General features: G+C 46.4%; 1 protein-coding gene across 11 annotated transcripts in view; it reads left to right on the top strand.

Moving 5' to 3' along the window:
* The first annotated feature begins 481 nt into the window (after positions 1 to 481).
* slc8a2b (solute carrier family 8 member 2b) overlaps positions 482 to 25174 on the top strand; it is a 25460-nt gene continuing 767 nt past the window's right edge. The window contains exons 1-16 of one of the 11 annotated variants that reach the window (XM_034529119.1): positions 569 to 886; positions 2133 to 2270; positions 2629 to 2856; positions 2979 to 3175; positions 3260 to 3323; positions 4317 to 4442; positions 5094 to 5289; positions 5846 to 5976; positions 14224 to 14597; positions 15211 to 15314; positions 16039 to 16056; positions 18088 to 18092; positions 18165 to 18272; positions 20523 to 20622; positions 21299 to 21574; positions 22210 to 25174. The exon at positions 22210 to 25174 is cut by the window's right edge and continues 767 nt beyond it. In XM_034529119.1, coding sequence (XP_034385010.1) covers positions 635 to 886; positions 2133 to 2270; positions 2629 to 2856; positions 2979 to 3175; positions 3260 to 3323; positions 4317 to 4442; positions 5094 to 5289; positions 5846 to 5976; positions 14224 to 14597; positions 15211 to 15314; positions 16039 to 16056; positions 18088 to 18092; positions 18165 to 18272; positions 20523 to 20622; positions 21299 to 21574; positions 22210 to 22586 — 2694 coding nt within the window. In that variant the 5' untranslated portion in view covers positions 569 to 634 and the 3' untranslated portion in view covers positions 22587 to 25174. Of the gene's footprint in view, positions 887 to 2132; positions 2271 to 2628; positions 2857 to 2978; positions 3324 to 4316; positions 4443 to 5093; positions 5290 to 5845; positions 5977 to 14223; positions 14598 to 15210; positions 15317 to 15858; positions 15880 to 16038; positions 16057 to 16702; positions 16711 to 18087; positions 18093 to 18147; positions 18273 to 20522; positions 20623 to 21298; positions 21575 to 22209 lie in introns of all 11 variants that reach the window. The other 10 variants (XM_034529118.1, XM_034529114.1, XM_034529121.1 and 7 more) reach the window with 10 other exon arrangements.

Below are 25174 nucleotides of genomic sequence, written 5' to 3'. Positions count from 1 at the left end.
CAATGCTGTGGAGCACTGATGTGGAGCAATGCTGTGGAGCAATGCTGTGGAGCAATGCTGTGGAGCACTGATGTGGAGCAATGCGCAGGAGCAATGCGCAGGAGACACCAGCCAGCCCAGCCCAGGTAATACATTGGAAACACTGGCTCGGGTGTCCAGGGCTGTTGTGGTTCTGCTAAAAGAGGGACTCAAAGGTTTCTAGGTTCTTTGGGTTTGACCACATCTTTGCCAGACTTTCCCCTTGTCTGTATGACTCAGCTTCAGGTGGACATGTCTCGGCCTCAGCTCTCTCCATGTAGCCTGCTTTGTGTCCACTCCTTTAAGGCTCATGTCTCTTTCTCTCCCTCTAGGTGAGCTAGTCGCACCACCTTCAGCTCTACGCAGCACCTCCCCCTCCCACCTCCCTCTTTCTCAGCCTGACCCCGCCGTCCTCTGCCTCACCCTTTCCTCCCACTTCTCGTGGGAACCACACACGCCAGCCATGTCTCTCTCGGCCTCCCCCGCCCCCGGCCTCCTCCTCCTCCCCCTCCTCCTCTTCCTCCTCCCGCTGCCTCCCTGCCAGACGGAGTCCCAGCGCGGCGACCTCAGCAGCGGCCCAAGCATCGACCCCGAGTACCGAGCGGTCTCGCCCTCCATGTTCCCCTCCTCCTTCCCGGCTTCCGCGTCATACAGCAACAGCACCCGGCCTGGCAAAAACGACAAGTGCGACGAAGTGTCGGTGTGCAGGCCCGGCATCCTGCTGCCCGTCTGGCGGCCAAACCGGCCCGGGCTCGGAGACCAGGTGGCCAGAGCCGTGGTCTACTTTGCGTCGCTCATGTACATGTTCCTGGGAGTGTCCATCATCGCAGACCGCTTCATGGCGTCCATAGAGGTCATCACGTCCCAGGTGAGTGGAGGAATACATGAGCGGTGGAGTTAAGTAGGAGCTAGTTACCATGGAGGAAGGATGTGAGCAACTTCGATCTAAGTATAACCAAATATAAAGGCAAATATGTCACGATATTCATAGATTTGTATTCACTATTGTACGGTACCTTCACACAGAAAACTAAAACAGTTTCAGGAAGCATCTGTCATCAACGTATATTAACTCAAACTATTCACCCCATTTGTTTAACTGTAATACCAGGAATATGTTTATTAGCAAACAAGCCCCGCCTCCCTGCTTCAAACCAATCACTCATTGCATGCTGCCCGTTGGTACCATTGTTTCACAAACACACCTCCGCCTCTTAACACGCCCCCTCATGTAGCGCTGGCTTGCGTCCACAGAGGTGCATTAACAGCCACGTTGGCTCCATCAGCTCTCAAACTTCATCGTAATCGGTGGCAGTTGGATAGAAACCATGTTGTCCAACTAAAAATAGACGCATTGTATATGAACCCATTCATCAGCTGGCGCATGCATATTTAATTGCTCTTGAGTGCGTGTGTAGCTCAAGGTTAGTGTGTGTGTTCCCTTCGTGGAGATTCATTTAGATTCCCGTCTCCATCCATGTTTGCTCTGTCATAGTTTGGAAGCCCCAGAGCTGTTTATCGTAGTCATAACGTGTGTCTGGTTAGCAGGTTGTGAGGTCTACTCTCAGTACAGTTGGGGCCGTTTTTTAAACGTAACTTGATATTTGTTTGTGAATACTTACGAGACAGTTTAAACGCCATTAAGGCAATATTTCAGTTCAAATGAAAGACATCTTTTAATTAAAGCTAGGTTTGACAGTCTTGAGTAACTAGAAAGTGTACACAAGATTTCTTTTTTAAACGGCCGGTCATTTCTCGACACCACGTCTCTCCGACCGGGTTGGAAAAGAAGGGTTGAGATTCAGTTGGTTGCAATTTGCGACCTCGCCACTAGTCTCTAAATCATACACACTGCTCCTTTAACCTGGGTGACGTGTGTGCGTACAGACTGTTTCATCCTCCTCACTCTCCTGTTAGCTTTGTTAGAGTTGAGCAAAATGCATCTGGTGACCTGACGAACACACCTGCCTAGTTTGGACCCAACCTTCAGGAAAAGGTGCAACCGGCCAAAGATAACTGGACACACCAGTCGGTGTTTGAAGGGACTTTGGAGTCTGTCCAGCGAATTGATGTACAGTTGGTCAAAACAGCATTTGCATGTGTTGGGACAACAGGAGAAAGAGGTGACCATCACTCTGCCGAACGGGGAGACGTCGGTGGCGACGGTTCGAATCTGGAACGAAACGGTGTCCAATCTGACACTCATGGCTCTCGGCTCCAGCGCTCCGGAGATACTGCTGTCTGTTATAGAGGTATGTACACACACACACACACACACGCTGTGTATCTCTATCACAGAGATTCATGTGGGTTCATTGATGCCTCCAGCGCTCTCTTCCTGCTCCTTTTTCTTGCTCCGTCCATCTTAATCGTGTTTTATTTGTTTAATCCAAAGTCAAATATTCACTTTCAGTTGTATCTGTGTAATTGTAATATCTTCTGCAGAGTTGTTCAATCAACAGGATCTCGTGACAAACTTCAGAAGGCGTAATCATTTTCACGACTGCTCAATCGGCCAAGCGAGCGCTGTTGTTCAGGAGTGTTTGAAGTGTACCTCTGTGTTGATTGGTTGGTTTCTACGCTCGTCACCTGCCTCTGTCTCCCTCCCAGGTGTGCGGCCACGACTTCAAGGCCGGCGAGCTGGGCCCGGCGACCATCGTCGGCAGCGCCGCCTTCAACATGTTCGTGATCATCGGGATCTGCGTGTGGACGATCCCCGCCGGAGAGACCCGCAAGATCAAGCACCTCCGGGTGTTCTTCATCACCGCCTTCTGGAGCATCTTCGCCTACATCTGGCTCTTCCTCATCCTGTCCGTCATGTCGCCGGGTGTTGTGGAGGTGAGGCCGACTCGGAGAGAGTGCCGCCTTTCGCAAGCACTTACGGAGTCGTGCGTCCGAAGGCAGGAAGCGATGTTTTATTGCTGATCTCTGAGATATTTAGGAGAATCTGTGTGTTTCAGGTGTGGGAGGCCCTGGTCACCCTGCTGTACTTCCCTGTGTGTGTCATCCTGGCCTGGATCGCCGACCGCCGCCTCCTCTTTTACAAGTACATGGGCAAACGCTACCGGGCCGACAAGCGCCACGGCATCGTCGTGGAGACCGAGGGAGACCTGACGCCCAACAAGGGCGGCATGGAGATGATCGTAGACGGCAAGTTCCCGCCGCGGGGGGGCGCCGTGATGCCTGCCGAGAACTGCGGGGTCGGGACCCAGGACGGCATGTCCAATAACGTCGGCCTGCCCAACTCCAACAGCGCCATGGTTAACATGGAGAGCAGCAAGGAGCTGGACGAGAGCCGCAAAGAGGTGAGACACAAATCTAAATTCATACAAATCTATTTACTTTGACATAAACTGACGATTTTTGATTGCCCGCCAGAAGTTTATGAGACAAAGTCCCAGCATGACTTTTCCGAGGTGTCTTAATGTCGGCTCCTGTTGGGGTTCCCGTGTTTCAGATGATGCGCACCACTTCTATGTGGCATCTCCTGTTGACCTGCCATCTCCCCTCATCATAATACCCATAATGCTCCCACCACTTGTGTCAACCCATAAAGAAGTTGGTGCAGAACAGCTCATTAACATTTTCCAAACATCAGATTGTTCACAGAGAAGCTGACAAAGACAGTAAATAAAGTGTTTAAAACGCATCCGGAGACGCGTTATCACTGCACATTGGGCTCCGTTATGAGTCTCTAATCTCATTTCACAGGTTCTGTGTCGCTGGTAAATGCAGTTAACGTAGAAAACACGATTTCTACTGTTGCAATTATGACATGATCGAAGTGCCAACATTATGGATTGTTTGCCTGCAGGAGACGGTAAAAGTAAGAGATGAATGGCTCCAGTTACCATTTCCATTTCTCAAAGTCTTCACGTAAACGTTGCTCCTCTCGAACAGCTTATAAAGTTGGATTTCTGTGTGTGTGTGTGTGTGTGTGCGCGTGTGTGTGTGTGTGTGTGTGTGTGTGTGCGTGTGTGTGTGTGTGTGCGTGTGTGTGTGTGTGTGCGTGTTTGTGTGTGTGTGTGCGTGTGTGCGTGTGTGTGTGTGTGCGTGTGTGTGTGCGTGTGTGTGTGTGTGCGTATGTGTGTGTGTGTGCGTGTGCGTGTGTGTGTGTGTGTGTGTGTGTGTGTGTGTGCGTGTTTGTGTGTGTGTGTGCGTGTGTGTGTGTGCGTGTGTGTGTGTGTGTGCGTGTGTGTGTGTGTGTGTGTGTGCGTGTGTGTGTGTGTGCATGTGTGTGTGTGTGCGTGTGTGTGTGTGTGTGTGTGCGTGTGTGTGTGTGTCCTCTCGTCCTCCAGGTGATTCGTATCCTGAAGGAGCTGAAGCAGAAATATCCGGACAAAGAGCTGGACCAGCTGGTGGAGCTGGCCAACTACTACGCTCTGCTGCACCAACAGAAGAGCAGGGCCTTCTACCGCATACAGGTGTGTGACACACACACACACACACACACATGTATTATTCATAAATAGCCCCGAGGAGAACACACAGACCTGTAGAAGGACATGAAGTAGTTCAAGGACTTGGATTTCAGGTAACTCATTCTTAGACTCTGCTCATGATGGAACTACAAATGGTTTATGAAAATGAATGAAACTTGGTGTCTGACAGCTTTAGTTACTTAAGTTCTGATTTCTGCACACAAACATACAATATGTTATAGAATATGGTGTTTTGTGTGAAGTGTCATTAATTATGAATTAATTAATTCTATAATTATAATGTCATGGCTCCAGATTTGATGCTTTACCTTTTGAATGATGTTAGTAATGTTAACGTGTCCGTAATAATGTTGATGTTTGGACTGAATGGTGTTTGGTCTAAATCATTGAGAAGAACATTCATCACCATTTTCACTGTTTACAAATGAGATCAATACATAATGAAAATAATCAAAAGTTAATACTTTAAAATGCGTAAATGAGTAATGATAATCTCATGATCGGTTATGAAATATTAAAAGTACTTTTTATACTTTTGATACTTTAAGTACATTTAGCAAATTATTCTTATTCTCAGTAACATTCTTCAATGCAGGTATTTTACATATTTCCTTCCCGTCTGTCTCCATCAAGGCGACCCGCATGATGATCGGAGCCGGTAACGTCCTGAAGAGGCACGCGGCCGACAACGCGCGGCGCACGGCGGCGACCGACGAGGAGGCGCCGGAAGAAGAAGACCTGGGAGAGAGCAGCCGCATCTCCTTCGAGAGCGCCCACAGCCAGTGCATGGAGAACTGCGGCACGCTGACGCTGGCCGTGGTCTGCCACGGTGGGGATCCTCCAATGTCTTTCATCCCTCCAGTTGTATTTGGAATCCGAACAGCAGCGGGATGGTTTGTTTTAGACATTCCACACTTCCCCTTTAAGTCAAAGTCCTGCATTTAAAATGGGCACTCTAATTATTTATTGCCGGGTGGTTTAATCTATAACGAGGTATTATACATGTATATGGTATGGTATAAGATGCTTTTCGGAGAAGTTTTGAAATACAAACAGAAAATCATAACGAGTAAATAAATATATTCTACTCCAGTAAATGTACTTTCCACCTTTCACAGTACTGCCTTATTTGTATTTATTTATTTATTTTAAATTAAGCAATGTTCAGGTCTAATCTGCACTACAGAGTTGATCTATATATATCATAACAACGGAAACGTCAAGCAGTAATGTTGCAACAATAACTTTCATTGTGGAGCAGAGGAGAGATTCATGATATTACTATGTTTTACCATCTCCTCACATAAAGTAACTGAGCTGTACAAAGAACACACTTATTATTCCGTTTTTATACACAGATGGCTAAATGAAATGTTTCTGTTCAGGGGGTCTGGGAGAGAACACCTTCTACGTGGACTACAGGACGGAGGACGGCTCAGCCAACGCCGGCTCGGACTACGAGTACCGCGAAGGAACGCTGGTGTTCAAGCCCGGAGAGACCCGCAGGGAGATTAAGGTGAGGGGAAGAGACGAGGGAGACGAGGAGGGAGACCACGAGGAGGGAGACAAGGGAGACCACGAGGGAGACCACGAGGAGGGAGACGAGGAGGAAGACGAGGGAGACGAGGGGGAAGACGAAGAGGAAGACGAGGAGGGAGACAAGGGAGACGAGGAGGGAGACAAGGAGGGAGACAAGGGAGACGAGGAGGGAGACAAGGAGGGAGACGAGGAAGACGAGGAGGGAGACAAGGGAGACAAGGAGGGAGACGAGGGAGACGAGGAGGAAGACGAGGGAGACGAGGGGGAAGACGAGGGAGACGAGGGGGAAGACGAAGAGGAAGACGAGGAGGGAGACAAGGAGGAAGACGAGGGAGACGAGGAGGGAGACAAGGGAGACAAGGAGGGAGACGAGGAGGGAGACCACGAGGAGGGAGACGATGAGGGAGACCACGAGGGAGACGGGGAGGGAGACCACGAGGGAGACCACGAGGAGGGAGACGATGAGGGAGACGAGGAGGGAGACGAGGAGGGAGACAAGGGAGACGAGGAAGACGAGGAGGGAGACAAGGGAGACAAGGAGGGAGACAAGGAGGAAGACGAGGGAGACGAGGAGGGAGACCACGAGGAGGGAGACAAGGGAGACCATGAGGGAGACCACGAGGAGGGAGACGATGAGGGAGACCACGAGGGAGACGAGGAGGGAGACCACGAGGGAGACCACGAGGAGGGAGACGATGAGGGAGACGAGGAGGGAGACGAGGAGGGAGACAAGGGAGACGAGGAAGACGAGGAGGGAGACAAGGGAGACGAGGAAGACGAGGAGGGAGACAAGACAGGGAGACGAGGGAGACGAGGAGGAAGACGAGGGAGACGAGTGGGAAGACGAGGAGAAAGACGAGGAGGGAGACAAGGAGGGAGACGAGGAAGACGAGGAGGGAGACAAGGAGGAAGACGAGGGAGACGAGGAGGGAGACAAGGGAGACAAGGAGGGAGACGAGGAGGAAGACGAGGGAGACGAGGAGGGAGACAAGGGAGACGAGGGGGAAGACGAGGGAGACAAGGGAGACGAGGAGGGAGACAAGGAGGAAGACGAGGGAGACGAGGAGGGAGACAAGGGAGACAAGGAGGGAGACGAGGAGGAAGACAAGGGAGACGAGGAGGGAGACAAGGGAGACGAGGGAGACAAGGAGGGAGACGAGGAGGAAGACGAGGGAGACGAGGAGGGAGACAAGGTAGACGAGGGGGAAGACGAGGGAGACAAGGGAGACGAGGGGGGAGACAAGGGAGACGAGGAGGGAGACAAGGAGGAAGACGAGGGAGACGAGGAGGGAGACAAGGGAGACAAGGAGGGAGACAAGGGAGACAAGGGAGACGAGGAGGGAGACAAGGAGGAAGACGAGGGAGACGACGAGGGAGACGACGAGGGAGACAAGGGAGACAAGGAGGGAGACGAGGAGGAAGACGAGGGAGACGAGGAGGGAGACGAGGGGGAAGACGAGGGAGACGAGGAGGGAGACAAGGGAGACAAGGAGGGAGACAAGGGAGACAAGGGAGACGAGGAGGGAGACAAGGAGGAAGACGAGGGAGACGAGGAGGGAGACGACGAGGGAGACAAGGGAGACAAGGAGGGAGACGAGGAGGAAGACGAGGGAGACGAGGAGGGAGACAAGGGAGACGAGGAGGGAGACAAGGGAGACAAGGAGGGAGACAAGGGAGACAAGGAGGAAGACGAGGGAGACGAGGAGGGAGACGACGAGGGAGACAAGGGAGACAAGGAGGGAGACGAGGAGGAAGACGAGGGAGACGAGGAGGAAGACGAGGGAGACGAGTGGGAAGACGAGGAGAAAGACGAGGAGGGAGACAAGGAGGGAGACGAGGAAGACGAGGAGGGAGACAAGGAGGAAGACGAGGGAGACGAGGAGGGAGACAAGGGAGACAAGGAGGGAGACGAGGAGGAAGACGAGGGAGACGAGGAGGGAGACAAGGGAGACGAGGGGGAAGACGAGGGAGACAAGGGAGACGAGGAGGGAGACAAGGAGGAAGACGAGGGAGACGAGGAGGGAGACAAGGGAGACAAGGAGGGAGACGAGGAGGAAGACAAGGGAGACGAGGAGGGAGACAAGGGAGACGAGGGAGACAAGGAGGGAGACGAGGAGGAAGACGAGGGAGACGAGGAGGGAGACAAGGTAGACGAGGGGGAAGACGAGGGAGACAAGGGAGACGAGGGGGGAGACAAGGGAGACGAGGAGGGAGACAAGGAGGAAGACGAGGGAGACGAGGAGGGAGACAAGGGAGACAAGGAGGGAGACAAGGGAGACGAGGGAGACGAGGAGGGAGACAAGGAGGAAGACGAGGGAGACGACGAGGGAGACGACGAGGGAGACAAGGGAGACAAGGAGGGAGACGAGGAGGAAGACGAGGGAGACGAGGAGGGAGACGAGGGGGAAGACGAGGGAGACGAGGAGGGAGACAAGGGAGACAAGGAGGGAGACAAGGGAGACAAGGGAGACGAGGAGGGAGACAAGGAGGAAGACGAGGGAGACGAGGAGGGAGACGACGAGGGAGACAAGGGAGACAAGGAGGGAGACGAGGAGGAAGACGAGGGAGACGAGGAGGGAGACAAGGGAGACGAGGAGGGAGACAAGGGAGACGAGGAGGGAGACAAGGGAGACGAGGGGGAAGACGAGGAGGAAGACGAGGAGGAAGACGAGGAGGGAGACGTAGACACAGTGACACCACCACAAAACTCCCTCAAAGACAGTTCACGTAAAATAGGTTTCTGAAAACATTTGAGGGCAGAAAAAGGCAGAAACTAGATTCCTGTTTGTTCAGAGCTGCCTAGTTTGACGGTTTCCCCGAGAAGTGATTGACAGCTGCGGTAGAGGCTCCTCGGCTGTGATTGGCTGCTTTCACAGATTATCTCCCTCGTGCACCGCTGACAGAATACATCGACAGTTTGAGCAAATATGACAAAAAGGCATCTAATTGGGATGCCTCCATCTGGGAGGAGACCCGAGGACGACCCAGGACGCGCTGGAGGGATTATATCTCCTGGCCTGGGAACGCCTCGGGTCCCCAGAATGAGCTGCACAATGTTGCGGGTGAGAGGGAAGCCTGGGTCGACCTGCTGGACTAAGTGGATGAAAATGGATGGATGGATGACAAAAAGTTATTCTTTTAGAAGAGTTACCAACTGCAGCTTTAATGTTTGAAGCCCTATTTTGCGAGCGGATATTGTGGAAAACTAAAGATAGATTATTTAAAAGAGGAGTACTATTTACTCTTTCTCGTTTGATATGTAAACCCAATGTTGATCAAATTATTTACACACTGGCTCATTAGTCAAACTACTTATCATCCATAAATATTCTTCATTCATATTCATATCTATCCTTTTAAACCGCGTAATTAAACACAAACGCAGCACACTTTGAAATCGGGGACGGGCTGCTGTCGATATCGTAAATATCGTCATCCTCTACCTATAGTAAAAAAGTATTTACTGAAATAATGACAAGTAATTTCAGAGACATCCCAGTTTTGAGCGCTTATTAATGCTAGCATTCACACAACATACGTTGGCCACAGCTCTCTGATGTGCTCCTTCAGACCAGCGTTCACGACGCCGGCTGCTAATTCCTCTGTAAATATGATCTGCTTTTATAGTTGCGGACTTTTCATACTTTTCTCATGTTGTGTCTTGGGGAACAAGCCGGCTGTTCAAGTGGAGATTTGGTTGATTTAGAATGAATGAGTGAAAACAAAGGAATTAAGTTCAGACTTCTGGAGTCTGAGCCATAATTCCATAATTCCATATTAACATAGACATTTTTATTGTGTGTATTGCTCAATTTGTTGTGTCTAATCAATAGAGACCCAGTTCATAATACTGCACATATATACATATGTCAATCCTTCCCCATTGTGGTACCTCCTTCAGCGATAGTGACTTAACAGACATTCTTTTAAATGAAAATCTCAGATATTGCCACTTTAAATAACAAATGAATCAATAGAAATAGAGATGAATGTATCCAAATGAGTAAAATGTGACTCTTTACAGTGGTGTTGGATGCCAGGGAAATGCCATCTACAGAAACCACATCACCAGATAATTGATCTCTGAGGTGTTTTGTGTTACAAGATATTCCTGAAGTTGAAATTGGAAACATCTTCACAATATTGAAGAAATCATACTTTTCCAGCCTGACTTTTGCATCTGTTAATGATCTTTATTGTCTTTTTAAATATTTTAACATGTTGTCGCTGGGTAATTTTGTATCTCTATATATTTATTAATACATACGATCAAAAACTGAAAGAAAGATATGTTACTTTAAATGATTCCGCACAAGTGAGCTGCTTCAAAGTCTGTCTCTTTTATTCTGCATCCGAACTGAACCGAGAATATAACTTCTTCTTTTTTTATGAAGGGCACTAACGCTGTGTGAATGATGAGCATGTAGAGATAAAGACGCCATCAGACGGGCACATTGCTCCTCACATTCAGAGTGTGATGTAAGATCAGAAGAGTCTGGTAAAAGAAGCACACAGTATAAATGAGCTCACCCACCATCGGTGATTGGATGGAGAGACGCTTAGTGAGTACACTTAAAGAAAGGTCAGTGTCATCCGGTGGATTTCATCCATCACGGCGCCAGAAGTGAGCAGCAGGGAAACCAATTAAACTCCAACACCTCACTCTGTTCCACCGTGCGACTCGATCCGCTCCTGATTAAGCCGAAGGGACCGGTCTGCTGAGGGAGATGCTCTCAGCCCGGCCCAGTTCACTTAAAGTTACACTGCAGTTCACGTATTAATCGCACAAGTCTTTTTATTCTGCTAGCGTCTTATATGGAAAACATTCAATATTGGCTCCAGAGCTCCGTGTCTTGACTAAAAGTTGTGTTTAAACAAACATAAATATTTTATACACAGCTTCTGTTTTGCAAGATTGCAAGTCCGGTTCTACTCTCTACTGACCAGTAGGGGGCGACATCTAAGGTTGCAAAAAGATGCCTGCTTGTATAGAAGTCTATGAAAAAATGACTTTACTTCTCTCTTGATTTATTACCTCAGTACACATTGTGAACATGAGCTTGTGAGTTTCTGGTCCATTTAGAGTAAAATAGAGCAGCGGAACCTTTTTTGAGCCACGGACCGGTTTTGTGTCAGACAATATTTTCACGGACCGGCCTTCACAGTGGGGGCGATAAATATGATGTAATAAATATGACGTAATAAAATATGACGTAATAAAATATGACGTAATCAAATATGACGTAATAAAATGATACGACCGGCATAAAGTGCATGAAAATACAACTCACCATGACGACGAATTTGTGGTAGCCCTGAGCTTGTTTATCTGCAACGAACCGGTGCATCTCGGGGTGACGGGAGACAACGACACCGAAGTGTGTTTGTTATGTCCAGTCTGTAACTTAGTTTAGTTTGTTATGTCCAGTCTGTAACTTAGTTTAGTTTGTTATGTCCAGTCTGTAACTTAGTTTAGTTTGTTATGTCCAGTCTGTAACTTAGTTTAGTTTGTTATGTCCAGTCTGTAACTAAGTTTAGTTTGTTATGTCCAGTCTGCTCCATAACTTAGTTTAGTTTGTTAAGTCCAGTCTGTAACTTAGTTTAGTTTGTTATGTCCAGTCTGTAACTTAGTTTAGTTTGTTATGTCCAGTCTGTAACTTAGTTTAGTTTGTTATGTCCAGTCTGTAACTTAGTTTAGTTTGTTAAGTCCAGTCTGTAACTTAGTTTAGTTTGTTATGTCCAGTCTGTAACTTAGTTTAGTTTGTTATGTCCAGTCTGTAACTTAGTTTAGTTTGTTATGTCCAGTCTGTAACTTAGTTTAGTTTGTTATGTCCAGTCTGTAACTTAGTTTAGTTTGTTATGTCCGGTCTGTAACTTAGTTTAGTTTGTTATGTCCAGTCTGTAACTTAGTTTAGTTTGTTATGTCCAGTCTGTAACTTAGTTTAGTTTGTTATGTCCAGTCTATAACTTAGTTTAGTTTGTTATGTCCAGTCTGTAACTAAGTTTAGTTTGTTATGTCCAGTCTGTAACTTAGTTTAGTTTGTTATGTCCAGTCTATAACTTAGTTTAGTTTGTTATGTCCAGTCTGTAACTTAGTTTAGTTTGTTATGTCCAGTCTGTAACTAAGTTTAGTTTGTTATGTCCAGTCTGTAACTTAGTTTAGTTTGTTATGTCCAGTCTGTAACTTAGTTTAGTTTGTTATGTCCAGTCTGTAACTTAGTTTAGTTTGTTATGTTCAGTCTGTAACTAAGTTTAGTTTGTTATGTCCAGTCTGTAACTTAGTTTAGTTTGTTATGTCCAGTCTGTAACTTAGTTTTAGTTTGTTATGTCCAGTCTATAACTTAGTTTAGTTTGTTATGTCCAGTCTGTAACTAAGTTTAGTTTGTTATGTCCAGTCTATAACTTAGTTTAGTTTGTTATGTCCAGTCTGTAACTAAGTTTAGTTTGTTATGTCCAGTCTGTAACTAAGTTTAGTTTGTTATGTCCAGTCTGTAACTAAGTTTAGTTTGTTATGTCCAGTCTGTAACTTAGTTTAGTTTGTTATGTCCAGTCTGCTCCGTAACTTAGTTTAGTTTGTTACGTCCAGTCTGCTCTGTAACTTAGTTTAGTTTGTTATGTCCAGTCTATAACTAAGTTTAGTTTGTTATGTCCAGTCTGTAACTTAGTTTAGTTTGTTATGTCCAGTCTGTAACTTAGTTTAGTTTGTTATGTCCAGTCTGTAACTTAGTTTAGTTTGTTACGTCCAGTCTGTAACTTAGTTTAGTTTGTTACGTCCAGTCTGCTCTGTAACTTAGTTTAGTTTGTTATGTCCAGTCTATAACTAAGTTTAGTTTGTTATGTCCAGTCTATAACTTAGTTTAGTTTGTTATGTCCAGTCTGTAACTTAGTTTAGTTTGTTATGTCCAGTCTGTAACTTAGTTTAGTTTGTTATGTCCAGTCTGTAACTTAGTTTAGTTTGTTATGTTCAGTCTGTAACTAAGTTTAGTTTGTTATGTCCAGTCTGTAACTTAGTTTAGTTTGTTATGTCCAGTCTGTAACTTAGTTTTAGTTTGTTATGTCCAGTCTATAACTTAGTTTAGTTTGTTATGTCCAGTCTGTAACTAAGTTTAGTTTGTTATGTCCAGTCTATAACTTAGTTTAGTTTGTTATGTCCAGTCTGTAACTAAGTTTAGTTTGTTATGTCCAGTCTGTAACTAAGTTTAGTTTGTTATGTCCAGTCTGTAACTAAGTTTAGTTTGTTATGTCCAGTCTGTAACTTAGTTTAGTTTGTTATGTCCAGTCTGCTCCGTAACTTAGTTTAGTTTGTTACGTCCAGTCTGCTCTGTAACTTAGTTTAGTTTGTTATGTCCAGTCTATAACTAAGTTTAGTTTGTTATGTCCAGTCTGTAACTTAGTTTAGTTTGTTACGTCCAGTCTGTAACTTAGTTTAGTTTGTTACGTCCAGTCTGTAACTTAGTTTAGTTTGTTATGTCCAGTCTGCTCTGTAACTAAGTTTAGTTTGTTATGTCCAGTCTGTAACTTAGTTTAGTTTGTTACGTCCAGTCTGTAACTTAGTTTAGTTTGTTATGTCCAGTCTGTAACTTAGTTTAGTTTGTTATGTCCAGTCTGTAACTTTTTTTTGACTCATTTGCTCTGGCTTGTGGGTTTGCACGTATTTCGTGACCTCGTGAGAGGCTCAGATGCACAGACGGATGTAGCCGGTCCTTTTTCAAAATATATATTTTTTCCGACTTTGATAAAAACTTTTCCTTTTTTTTCATTCACTTGTTCTGTGCGACCCGGTACCAACCGACCCAGTACCGGGCCACGGCCCAGGGGTTGGGGACCGCTGAAATAGACCATAAAACGGTGTATGCTTTAGGGCGGGGCTACCAGAGCCATATATGGCGTCTCGACCCTAGCATCACTTCTCTGCTGTCCAAATATGGTCACTGACGTTCGTTCACTGGTTGCAAAAAACAAGATGGCGAGACTTAAAAAACTACAAAGAGTCTACAAACCAGTGGGTGACGTCACAACGACTACGTTCACTTCTTATATACGGTTTATGTTTTACACACTCAGAAGGGTCCTGGTATAGAAGGTACTGGACCCTCAGCGATGCCTCCTGTTTTATTGCCTGTGTATGGATCTGGTTGAAATTAATAATAACAAAAACTCAGTTTTCAACGTGTGATCCTTTGAGCCGAAAGATGATGACCCGCTGTCTCTCGGCGTTCTCCAGGTCGGTATAATCGACGACGACATATTCGAAGAGGACGAGCACTTCTTCGTGCGCCTGCTGAACCTGCGCGTGGGCGACGCGGAGGGGATGTTCGAGAGCGACGAGGCGGGCGCCGCCCCCAAAGGTCGCCTGATGGAGCCTCTGGTCGCCACGGTGACCATCTTGGACGACGACCACGCCGGCATCTTCACGTTCAGTGAGCGCATGGTGCGGGTGAGCGAGAGCGTGGGCACCATGGAGGTGACGGTGGTGCGCAACTCCGGCGCCCGCGGCACCGTCATCCTGCCGTACCACAGCGAGTCGGGCACCGCCAAGTCTGGCGAGGACTTCGAGGACGCCCGGGGAGAGCTGGAGTTCACCAACGACCAGACCACGTGAGTCCAACAAGAATTGCTGATGGACGTTTGTTACATTTCATGCATTCACATGTTGTGGAATCTCTGCTCAACCTCCTTTGTCTCCTGCTGCCGGTCACAGAGCAGTGATGGAGTCGTGTCACGTCAAGCGTAACCACGTTAGAGAGCGGCGACATGTTTCTGTGTTGTGCCCCCCCATTGGGTGCTGCAGAGATGACGTGTTTATGTGGGATAACCCCAGAAGCACCGCATTGGTTCCCTCAACAAAAAGCGAATGGGACTTTTTTCATTGGATTTGGGATTTTATGCAGGTAATAAACGCGGGTTTCAGGACTCATTCCTGCAGCACCAACTTTGTGAAAAGGAGCACAAATCTAGATCAAGTTCAGGATCCAACCGAAATCTAGTTTTATGATCCATCTCTCAATCTGTCCACTCAAACCCTTCATCAGTCTTCTTCACTTTCCTCCCCCGCTCCCACCTGGGACTGAATTATTGATACCGCCTCTCTCTCACTCTGCATCCGGCTTCCTTCTGCTGTGTGTGTGTGCATGTGTGTGTGTGTTTGTGTGTGTGTGGGTGGATGCTCTCCTGCATACACACTACTATATATCCTCTTGTCTCTGCGCAGTCAGACATTCCAGGTGAGGATAATTGATGACGGTGAATACGAGAAACATGAAAACTTCTTCATCGTGCTGGAGGAGCCACGCTGGCTGAAGAGAGGAATCTCAGGTGTGTAAATACAGTATATGTATGCATATGTTGTTGTTTTTTACTTGATATGATGTTTGTTTTTTTTCCTTATTGTGAAACAAAAAAGAGTAAACAGGAAGTATTTGCACAAAAAGCTTATTACTAAGAAACAGACAGGAGAACCATCGCAGGAGCAAAGCAGCGTATACGGCTTTATAACTAAAACAATCTGTTATAAATCAATATCAGTTTGAGTGTACCTACATCATTTCCACAACTTTAACGTGGCATCAGACTCTCTTTCAAGCCACAAGACTACATTGAAAAAAGTCATAATAATATTGATAATACACCCCTTTTGTGGTGTGTGTGAAGGGTTAGTTTGGATTCACCAAAGGTTCCCAGTGTGAAGAGAGTTGGATCTAAACTCAAGTTAATCTCCCTTTGGAGAATTCCTTCAGACATCCCGGAGCGTTGGGCAATCCTAAAATATACATGCGACGCACCGATCTCACGTGGTACACGTTTTATCATTGAGGAACTACTAAAAAAGATTTGCCTAGAAGTCAGACGCATTAAGAAGCTGCATTATTAATTACAAAAAGTGCCAGACGGGGGATGAGAGGGGCGGCTTCTGTCTTAATGGTAAAGACTCTCCAAACCCACAGTGTATGTGGGTGGAGATTGATGCGCTGTTAGATGTCGCTGTCAGGCTGAAAGTGTGATATTACTCACCCGGCTCTTTATTTCCCCCTCTCCACAGCGCTGCTGCTCAACCAAGGTGAGACCATCTTATTATTCGTGGATTATTTCATTATCGTTCGACGTGTGTTCTTATAGAACAGTAAAACATGTCCGTTGATATTTCCCACAGTCTCAGATGATGTGTTCAGGTGTCTCTTTATTTAGTTTCTAACTGAATAAAAACGTTATTTATGATATTTATTCTTAATAATTCCTTTTATTATGAAAAGTAATGGCCGATGAATCCACTCCAGCTAGAGATCGGATAATTGACATCATCACAAACCCGTTGCGTCTGATGTATTTTGGGAGCAGCGGTTTGACCCACATCAGAGCATCAGCACATTCAGAAAGAACATGTATTCAGCCAGACTGCGCTTTGCCCCCCGTTGATTTGCCAGAACAATAATTAAATATTAAAACAGGCAAAGCAGTTCGGCCTCTTAAACTTGCACAACATTTTGTTTCGGGTGGGGGGGGGGAGACATGTTTATACAGGCTTATAGCTTGATGTGGGTTCATCAGTTTCTGGTCCTGTGATCATCCGGGGACGCCCCCGTTCACTCACTCCACATACAGTCCATCTACATACAGCTCGGCACAGCAGTCCTGTTCGGAGCAATAACACTGAACCTTATTAAATTACGTCACAGCGGATTTCTAAAAAGGTAAATGATGAGAAGGGCCCTTCGTTTGAAAGTCGTACTCGATGTTCCCCTGAATGCCAACGACTCCTAAAGGACAGCGTTTGAACCCAAACGTCTCTCAGCTATGTGTTAGTTTACACTTTTACATTCGGATCGGTTCTCGGAGACGAGTCCTTCCAGACGAGCCTTCAGGGCTCGGCCCGCTCGCTGATGCAGACGGATCGCTGCGTGGCAACAGACCCAAAATGGAGTGGCTCATAACTCCTTTAATGTGAGCTGTTCAGGGCTGTTTTGTGTGTGGAGGTGTAACTCTTAACGCCTGAGTTCTGATGTGGGTTTTATTTCATAGAAATTGGAAGAGAACAGAAGAAAGAATGGAAGTAAATGTTACGTCTGGGATGTGTTTATGGATCTGAAAAAGAGCTGGGCCATGTGGGCAGAATCCTTCATACCCGGATAACAATAATGATATAGCATATTTTAAATCAATTAAAACATAGCTAATATAACATAACTAGAAGGTTTTATTAAAAGTAAATGATTCTTTTTTCATTTAATTAAGACTTTTGGTGCAAAATAATTAGATTTAGCTGTGTGTGTGTGTGTGTGTGTGTGTGTGTGTGTGTGTGTGTGTATGTGTGTGTGTAGGTGTGTATGTGTGTGTGTGTGTGTGTGTGTGTGTGTGTGTATGAGGCAGCTTGAAATAATGCCAATGAATACTGCAGGGACATGTGCTGCTTTACTCCTCCAGTCTTCTCATAATTAGACATGGCCGTCTTTGAATAAAGAGGGGAGGGCGATACTCTCCCACCGTCTACCTCCTGGTGTCTTGATGTCCCGACTCGCACACAGAGTCTGGCTAGAAGAAGTGTTTCTGAAGCACCAGTATACCAATATACCAATATACCAATGTACCAATGTACCAATATACCAATATTCCAATATACCAATGTACAATATACCAATGTATCAATATACCAATATATCAATGTACCAATATACCAATATACCAATATACCAATGTACCAATGTACCAATATACCAATATACCAATATACCAATGTACCAATGCACCAATATACCAATATACCAATGTATCAATATACAATATACCAATGTAACAATATACCAATGTTTCAATATACAATATACCAATATACCAATGTATCAATATACAATATATCAATATATCAATATACCAATATACCAATATACCAATATACCAATATACCAGTATACCAATATACCAATAAACCAATGTACCAATATTCCAATATACCAATGTACCAATATTCAATATACCAATATTCAATATACCAATATTCATTATACCAATGTATATGTGATAAAATAACTCACCGACTTGGGGACATATTTCATGCGTTCTAAATATCCTGCTGACTCACAATTTACTGTTGGAGCTTCGGTAAATATCTGTGACGTGCACCTTGAGTTTCACCTCCTTGTCCCCCCCCCCCCAGAGGGGGCAGAGGGCCAGATGAGCTCCGAGGAGGAGGAGGCCCGGAGGATAGCTGAGATGGGGAAGCCCATCCTGGGAGAGCACAGCCGCCTGGAGGTGGTCATCGAGGAGTCCTATGAGTTCAAGGTGAGCCATCCATTCATTCGTGGTTTCCACTCTTTGTGTTTTGTCTTTGATGTCCTGAAGCTCAGCATGTGGAGGACGTGTTGATGGCAGCGGCGGTGTATAATAAATAACTGTGGACTAGTAAAAACATGTGTTCCAAGAAAATAAATGCAATTACTTCTGAGATTCGTAACGTGTTTCCGTCAAACAAAAGAATGTGTTGCTTTAAACAAGATTAAAAAGCTCCCACTCGTACAAACAAAGGGAGGCAGCGAGCTGTGTGCACGGTGCCGTCTAACAGGCCTCTAGAAGCTCAGTGCCGACTAAATAAACCCCACTGTACTCATTTATGTCTAGTAGTCATACATACAATGTATTCAAATTAAATCACATGTACGTATTGTGCACAACCATCTCTCTTATTTTGTTGTAATTAAACACATAAAAAGAAAAGAACTGTCGAGGAAGACCACCCATCTAATATACTGTATTTATGGTCTGCCCTTCCAAGCCAGAGACAGCAGCCCGAGCAGGAATATTAGGTCGTAGCAGGTCGCGTTTGGGGCACGGAGGACTGAATCGCGTGAGATTGTCCACCAGCACACGTTCTCTCTCAGCCGTGAACCCCTGCGGCCTTAACCCTCCCAGCGAGCTCGGCTAATACGGCTTTGAATTATTGAAAGAGTTGCCCTCGATGCAGCGGAGCGCTCGAAGCGTGCCGAATCCCGACCTCGGTGCACGGACGCCTGCTCCGTCTCCCACGGAGCAGGCGTCCGTGCCAAACCGCGGGAAGCGGACTGCAAGCAAGACAAATATTTGAAACATGGCGTTGGGCTCAGTGTTTCAGGCAGTACAATGAGCGTGGCTTACTGGCGTATGGCGATTAGTCTCAGTTCCCCAAAGGCCGCAGCACACAGAAGGAGGCTGTATGGCTGGACCATCTGTTTTAAATGCTCTCAAGACAAAATAAAAAGACAGATTCTTAACTAAGGAACATTCCCTCGTGTGCGGTAACGCATGCTGCATGCAGTACGGTGTTGTTTCTACGCCTCTGAATGCACGGAATAAATGCACGTCAACAAGTACCCAATGTTGGTCATCAGCGCACTTGTCACTGGCATTTCAAAATAATTCATGAAAGAACATACAGTAAAGTGTGTGTGTGTGTGTGTGTGTTTGTGTGTGTGTGTTTTCTCAGGACCTAATAAGCCCTCTTGTGCTTTTTCCCCCGCTTTCCCCAAACGACGTACAAATGAATTCAGCTAACACATCAAACAGCCCCGCCTAACTTTGAGCCAATTAAAGTGCGGCTTGTTTGGGAACTAATTACAGCGGGAGAGAGCAAACAAACCCCGTCAACAAAAGAGTGAGAGCCCGCCGTCTTATCGCCGCTCCTAAATTCAATATTCTCATCCTCTACTTGATTTAGAAATATATTACAAATGACCTCAGCGCTTGTGATTTGCGGGGAGTGAGAACCAGCAAGGGAAAATAATGCAATTCTGTATGATTGGCATTTCGACTTAGTGCAGCGGAGATCAATGTGAGTGGACTGAGCTCCTCTGCTTGGTAGGTAGGTTGGCTTGTCCGCTCACGTTTGTATTTTGTTCATCTTCCTGAAGTGGGTTTCTCTTTAAAAAGCACTGCTCTTCTATCTGTTCTTGTGTTTTCTACTGCTGTTTTGACTTATGAATACATTCTTTTGAATACAATGTCTCAGCTGATTGGGAATCAAATCCTCTGCAAATGAAACGTTGGCACGGCTGGAAAGATCAGTAGCAACACTTTGCTCGTACTTTGGGTTAACTTGAGTGAACAGGACATATGGATTGGATCAAACAATATATATTGTATGTTATTAACCATGAACAGATCCAGGCTGTTTCTTTATGCTAAGCAATGCTAGCTAACTTATGAGAGTGGTGTCATTCCACATGTGACAAGTGACTTAGCGTATTTTCCCTAGAAGTTAAAAATCACAGCTGCAGAGGCCTGGTTGTGCCAACTTTTCCTATATTTCCCACAATGCAACTGAATAATCTTTCACTGGACCCCTCCCTCCACCTGTTAAACTGACTATTTTTTACCTCTTATGTGTGTTCTCCAAAGCTCCTCGAGACTAGAGCACTCCCTCCAGAGCCACATCAAAGCAAAGTCAAAATTAGTCCCTGTCCCCCTGTCCTCGGCCGTAAATCGGTTTGCTAATGAAGTGTGTGTATGTGTATGTGTGTGTGTGTGTGTGTGTGTGTGTGTGTGTGTTTTGATTGGCAGAGCACCGTGGACAAGCTCATTAAGAAGACCAACCTGGCCCTGGTGATCGGCACACACTCCTGGAGGGAGCAGTTTGTGGAGGCGGTCACTGTCAGCGCAGGTGAGCTCCCTCCCTCTGTGTGTGTGTGTGTGTATGTGTGCGTGTGTGTGCGTGTGTGTGTTTGTGTGTGTGTGTGTGTGTGTGTGTGCGTGTGTGCGCGTGTGCGCACGTGCGCGTGTGCATGTGTGCGTGCGTGTGTGCGTGTGTGTGTGTGTGTGATTATTGCTGGAGTGAACAAACAGCTGTCACAAGGAGACTGGCTCACTTTAACGACACAAAATCTTTGTGTTCATTTTTATCATAATAACGTGCTGAAATTGAACGCCAGTCAAAGAGACTGTGAAGCACAGTGTTGTTACAGATGCAGGTTATAACTGAGCCTGTTGTCATGGGGACCGTACCTGTCCTTTGAGTCAATAATGCTCATTAACAGCAGATGTGAGGGACTTAGTGGCAAAAGGGGAAATATTGATTATGTCTAACCTCATGTTCAGACCCGTGCGTTGGCTGTGTAATTCAAGGTCGCCATCTAGTGGAAATAGGAGTGCACTGCAGACAGTCCATTCTGACGCCAACTGTGTGGGCTTTAAGGTCTGGATATTTAACCTGCACGAAACCCTGTCTGTTGTTTAATGAAGAAGAAACCAACATCTGGCACCAGCTTTATCAAGTTCCTGTGCATGTTTTAAAAGCATTAAAGCCCTGATTCCCCCCCCCCCCCCCCCCCACCCTGCAGGTGACGGAGACGAGGAGGAGGAGGGCCGCGAGGAGCGCCTTCCGTCCTGCTACGACTACGTCATGCATTTCGTCACCGTCTTCTGGAAGGTCCTGTTCGCCTGCGTCCCGCCCACGGAGTACTGGAACGGCTGGGCCTGCTTCCTGGTCTCCATCAGCGTCATCGGCCTCCTCACCGCCTTCATCGGCGACTTGGCGTCGCACTTCGGCTGCACCGTCGGCCTCCGGGACACCGTGACCGCCGTGGTGTTTGTGGCACTGGGAACCTCCATTCCAGGTGAGCGGGTGGGCTCTTGTCCCCCCGAGTGAGAATCTGTCGGGGGAGGGGTTAACGTGCCCAAAGAACCATTAATTAAAGCAATCTATAAATCCAATTTCAGCAATTCAACCCCCTCTTTATCTTTAGGGGGGACAGGGACTCTTTGAATAGCTACTATGGAGACTAACATCATCCCATATTAATACAATGGTGCTCATTGGATCCTCAAGAGTCTTTCCAGTCACACCCAATTCATGCAAATCTTTTAATCGACATTTACATGAGCAAGGCCCTGAAACCACAGTGTGAGTGGGAGCGCGAGAGTGGTCTCCTCGACGCCTCCACCCGCCCCGTCAGCTGACTCGGGGGTGGAACCCCGTGTGTTGTTTAACCGGTTCCTCAAAAGCTTTCCATTGCCGAGAAGGTGAGAGCAAAAGGCGGCCAGAATGTATCCGCGTGCATTGGTGCCGAGCTGCTAGTATTCTACAATCTGTCATATTGTAATAATGTAACCACTGTGAGCAATAACCCACCATGACGTAACGGCCCCTCCTCCTTTTATATAATCCTTGTTGCAGTGTGTGAATGACAACAGCCGACAGGAAGTGAAAAGGGATCCAAGCTGCCACCAACTCTCTCTCTCTCGTTTTCAGACACCTTCGCCAGCAAAGTGTCCGCCATGCAGGACCAGCACGCCGACGCGTCCATCGGCAACGTCACCGGCAGCAACGCCGTCAACGTGTTCCTGGGCATCGGCGTGGCGTGGTCGGTGGCCGCCATCTACTGGCGGATCAAGGGGGAGGAGTTCAGGGTGGACCCGGGCTCGCTGGCCTTCTCTGTCACGCTCTTCACCGTATTCGCTTTCGTCTGCATGGGCGTGCTGATGTACCGACGCCGGCCCTCCATCGGCGGCGAGCTCGGCGGCCCGAGGAGGGCCCGCCTGGTCACCAGCCTGCTGTTCCTGGGCCTGTGGTTCCTCTACATCCTCTTCTCCAGCCTGGAGGCCTACTGCCACATCAGCGGCTTTTAAAGAAAACGGGAGAAAATGTTTACGGAACAACAGCAACACACACACATACACACACTTCAACACTCAGCGGTACACAGGTCCACATGAAACAAGTGTAAGGTTCATCTGTTTGATAGGGCCCCCCCTCCCCTGGCCTGGCCTTTGACGCGGGGATACTGATGTTCTCTTTCTCACACACACACACACACACGCACACACACACACACTCACTATATGTGCGCATGTGTAATCAGATCATGACAAAACACCCGCACCATGACGTCAGGGCGAGAGGAAGTGTGAGTGAGGGGTGCCGTAAGGTTCGCAGAGAGGGGAGACAAAGATTATGAAGTTGAGATTTTGAAAAGGAGGTCACCGAAGGTCACGCGTCAGAACCGAACAAAGGAGAAACAGAAAGCAAAAAAACCTCTCTCCTCCGTATCGACCGTCTTTTCCCGCGCTGCTTTGCGTCTCTTCTCCGCTGAGGAGAAAATGCTGTGTAGACAAAAAAACTAAACAAAAAGTACAAAAAAGGAGTGGAATGTTTACAACAACATTAAGCTTGTTTACCACGGCGGGTTATCGTAAAGCGGCGGTGCTCGTCTGACACGCCGTGGAGCTGAAGGCCGTTCTCCACACACGCTGTACGTACTCAAAACCCATGTACTCGTTTGTATTTACACATAGAGGGTCGTGTTTTCAGCAGCTGGAGAAAAAGAAAAGGAAAACAGGCTTGAACGCCACACGTTCCCATACGTTTAGAAAGTGCAGACGACATGTTTTTTTTGGGCAACATACGATAAGACTTAAGTCTTAGCTGACCAAACAAAAACAAAACAATAAGCTGGTGAAATGTTAAGTTAATGAAGAGCCATATCTCCCTGGCGTCCCGCGGTCCTCTCAGCTGCATCTCTGGTTTTAATGGCAGCCACAGCATTGCTCTGACTTAGACGTTTGTGTATCAAAACCTTTTTCTTTTTTGCATGATGTGTCGTCGGATACGGAGCAACTTTTACACAACGGGTCACAAACATGTTATGTAAAATAGAGGAATGATTAGAATTCACTGTAAATTCCATTTGTGTGTCAGCTGGTCCGTCATGTTACATGTTCTTGTATAAAGCTGTGTGTGCATGTGTGTGTGTGTGTGTGTGTGTGTGTGTGTGTGTGGAGTGCAATCAAAATGCTTTTTGCTCCATCCAGAGGGACTCGTACCCCAACAGACTGATCCCTCACCTGTAGTGACGGCAGCTCGGGGTCACACAAACACGGAAGCGTGGACTTAACAGTGTTAGTTTACTCTCAAGAGCGAAGCCTCTGAAGCCACTGAGTTCAAATGAACGCCATTAAAAAATAAGAAATTCCAGTCGTTTACGTTCAGCCTCCAGCATATTGCGCAACACTTTTAGTTCGGACGCAGGACCACACTGACGCTTCAGCGATGGCACCCATTCAATGCCTTAAGGAGAACTCTCACGTAAACAATCTAGTATTCGAGCTTTCAGCTGTACAAAAGCTGCACTTTAATTTAATGCGATGTAAAACGCGCTGTGTTTTATCTGTAGTCGACAAACTGTTAATTAAGTGTGATGGGAAAACGATGAGCCGTCTTAATGTTCCACCCGGCTCACAGCTGACTGATGTAGCCCATTTAAATGGAGTCTGCACACTGTTTAGCAAACTAACCACGGTCTATCTAATGTTTACAGTCATTGAAGTCATAGAACCACCGCTTAGGCGATAGGGAAACCCCGTTTAGAATACACTGCACATGTTGCTCAGTATTGCATGGCGGAGCTAGAAACATGTTCACAAACTACTGAAACATCTCTGCTAGTGGTTGGATCGGTGGCAGCATCTCAACGCTGATAGGTTTTAGTGAAACAGCGTGACGCAAATTTACCACCAGAATAGAAATATTTCAACTTGCGCGAATGAAGCAAATTTTCGAGATTTTGGCGTCTTTGCATTGATTTTGTACGAAATCTACTCGCAAAAACTTTTTATCATAAAGCTTAGTGCGTGAAATAAAATGAAGGGAAAAAACAACAACAAAAACGTTGAATGTAGCGAGCCATGTGCAACACCGCGGGACGCTAGCTGTTAGCTTAATACCGTCGCGAACCCAGCATCCTTTTCTACACAAGGAAGGTTTATACACATCAAAGGTGACGTTCTAATTACCGTCAAATCAAATATTTACCTTCTGTACGTTCCACAAACGATAAGCGCTATAGAATATTATCAGAAAATATTTGCTTTGTTTTTTTCCCTTAAACCAACTATATACTTTGTAAAACTTTCTAAAGCAGATTTTGTATGTTTTCCTTACAGATACAGCCAAGGCAGATTGTTTTGTACTTCTAAACGACGTTTATATATATCTATATATATCTATATATATATCTATATATATACATATCCACTTGGTAATGTAGGTTACACCGTAACTGGGTTTAGCGGATTAGATTTTGATACATTTTCCACAGCGAGGAGGTTCCCCTCCGCTCTCACAGAGTAATGTTTCATACCCAAAACCCATCGACTACCGCAGTGCGAGGTTATTTATTTAGATACCTATTTATTTATTTACGAGAAGAGGATTTATC

This window comes from Cyclopterus lumpus, chromosome 25 (assembly GCF_009769545.1).
Source record: "Cyclopterus lumpus isolate fCycLum1 chromosome 25, fCycLum1.pri, whole genome shotgun sequence".
NCBI lineage: Eukaryota > Metazoa > Chordata > Actinopteri > Perciformes > Cyclopteridae > Cyclopterus > Cyclopterus lumpus.
This window is presented reverse-complemented; position numbering and strand designations above follow the sequence as displayed.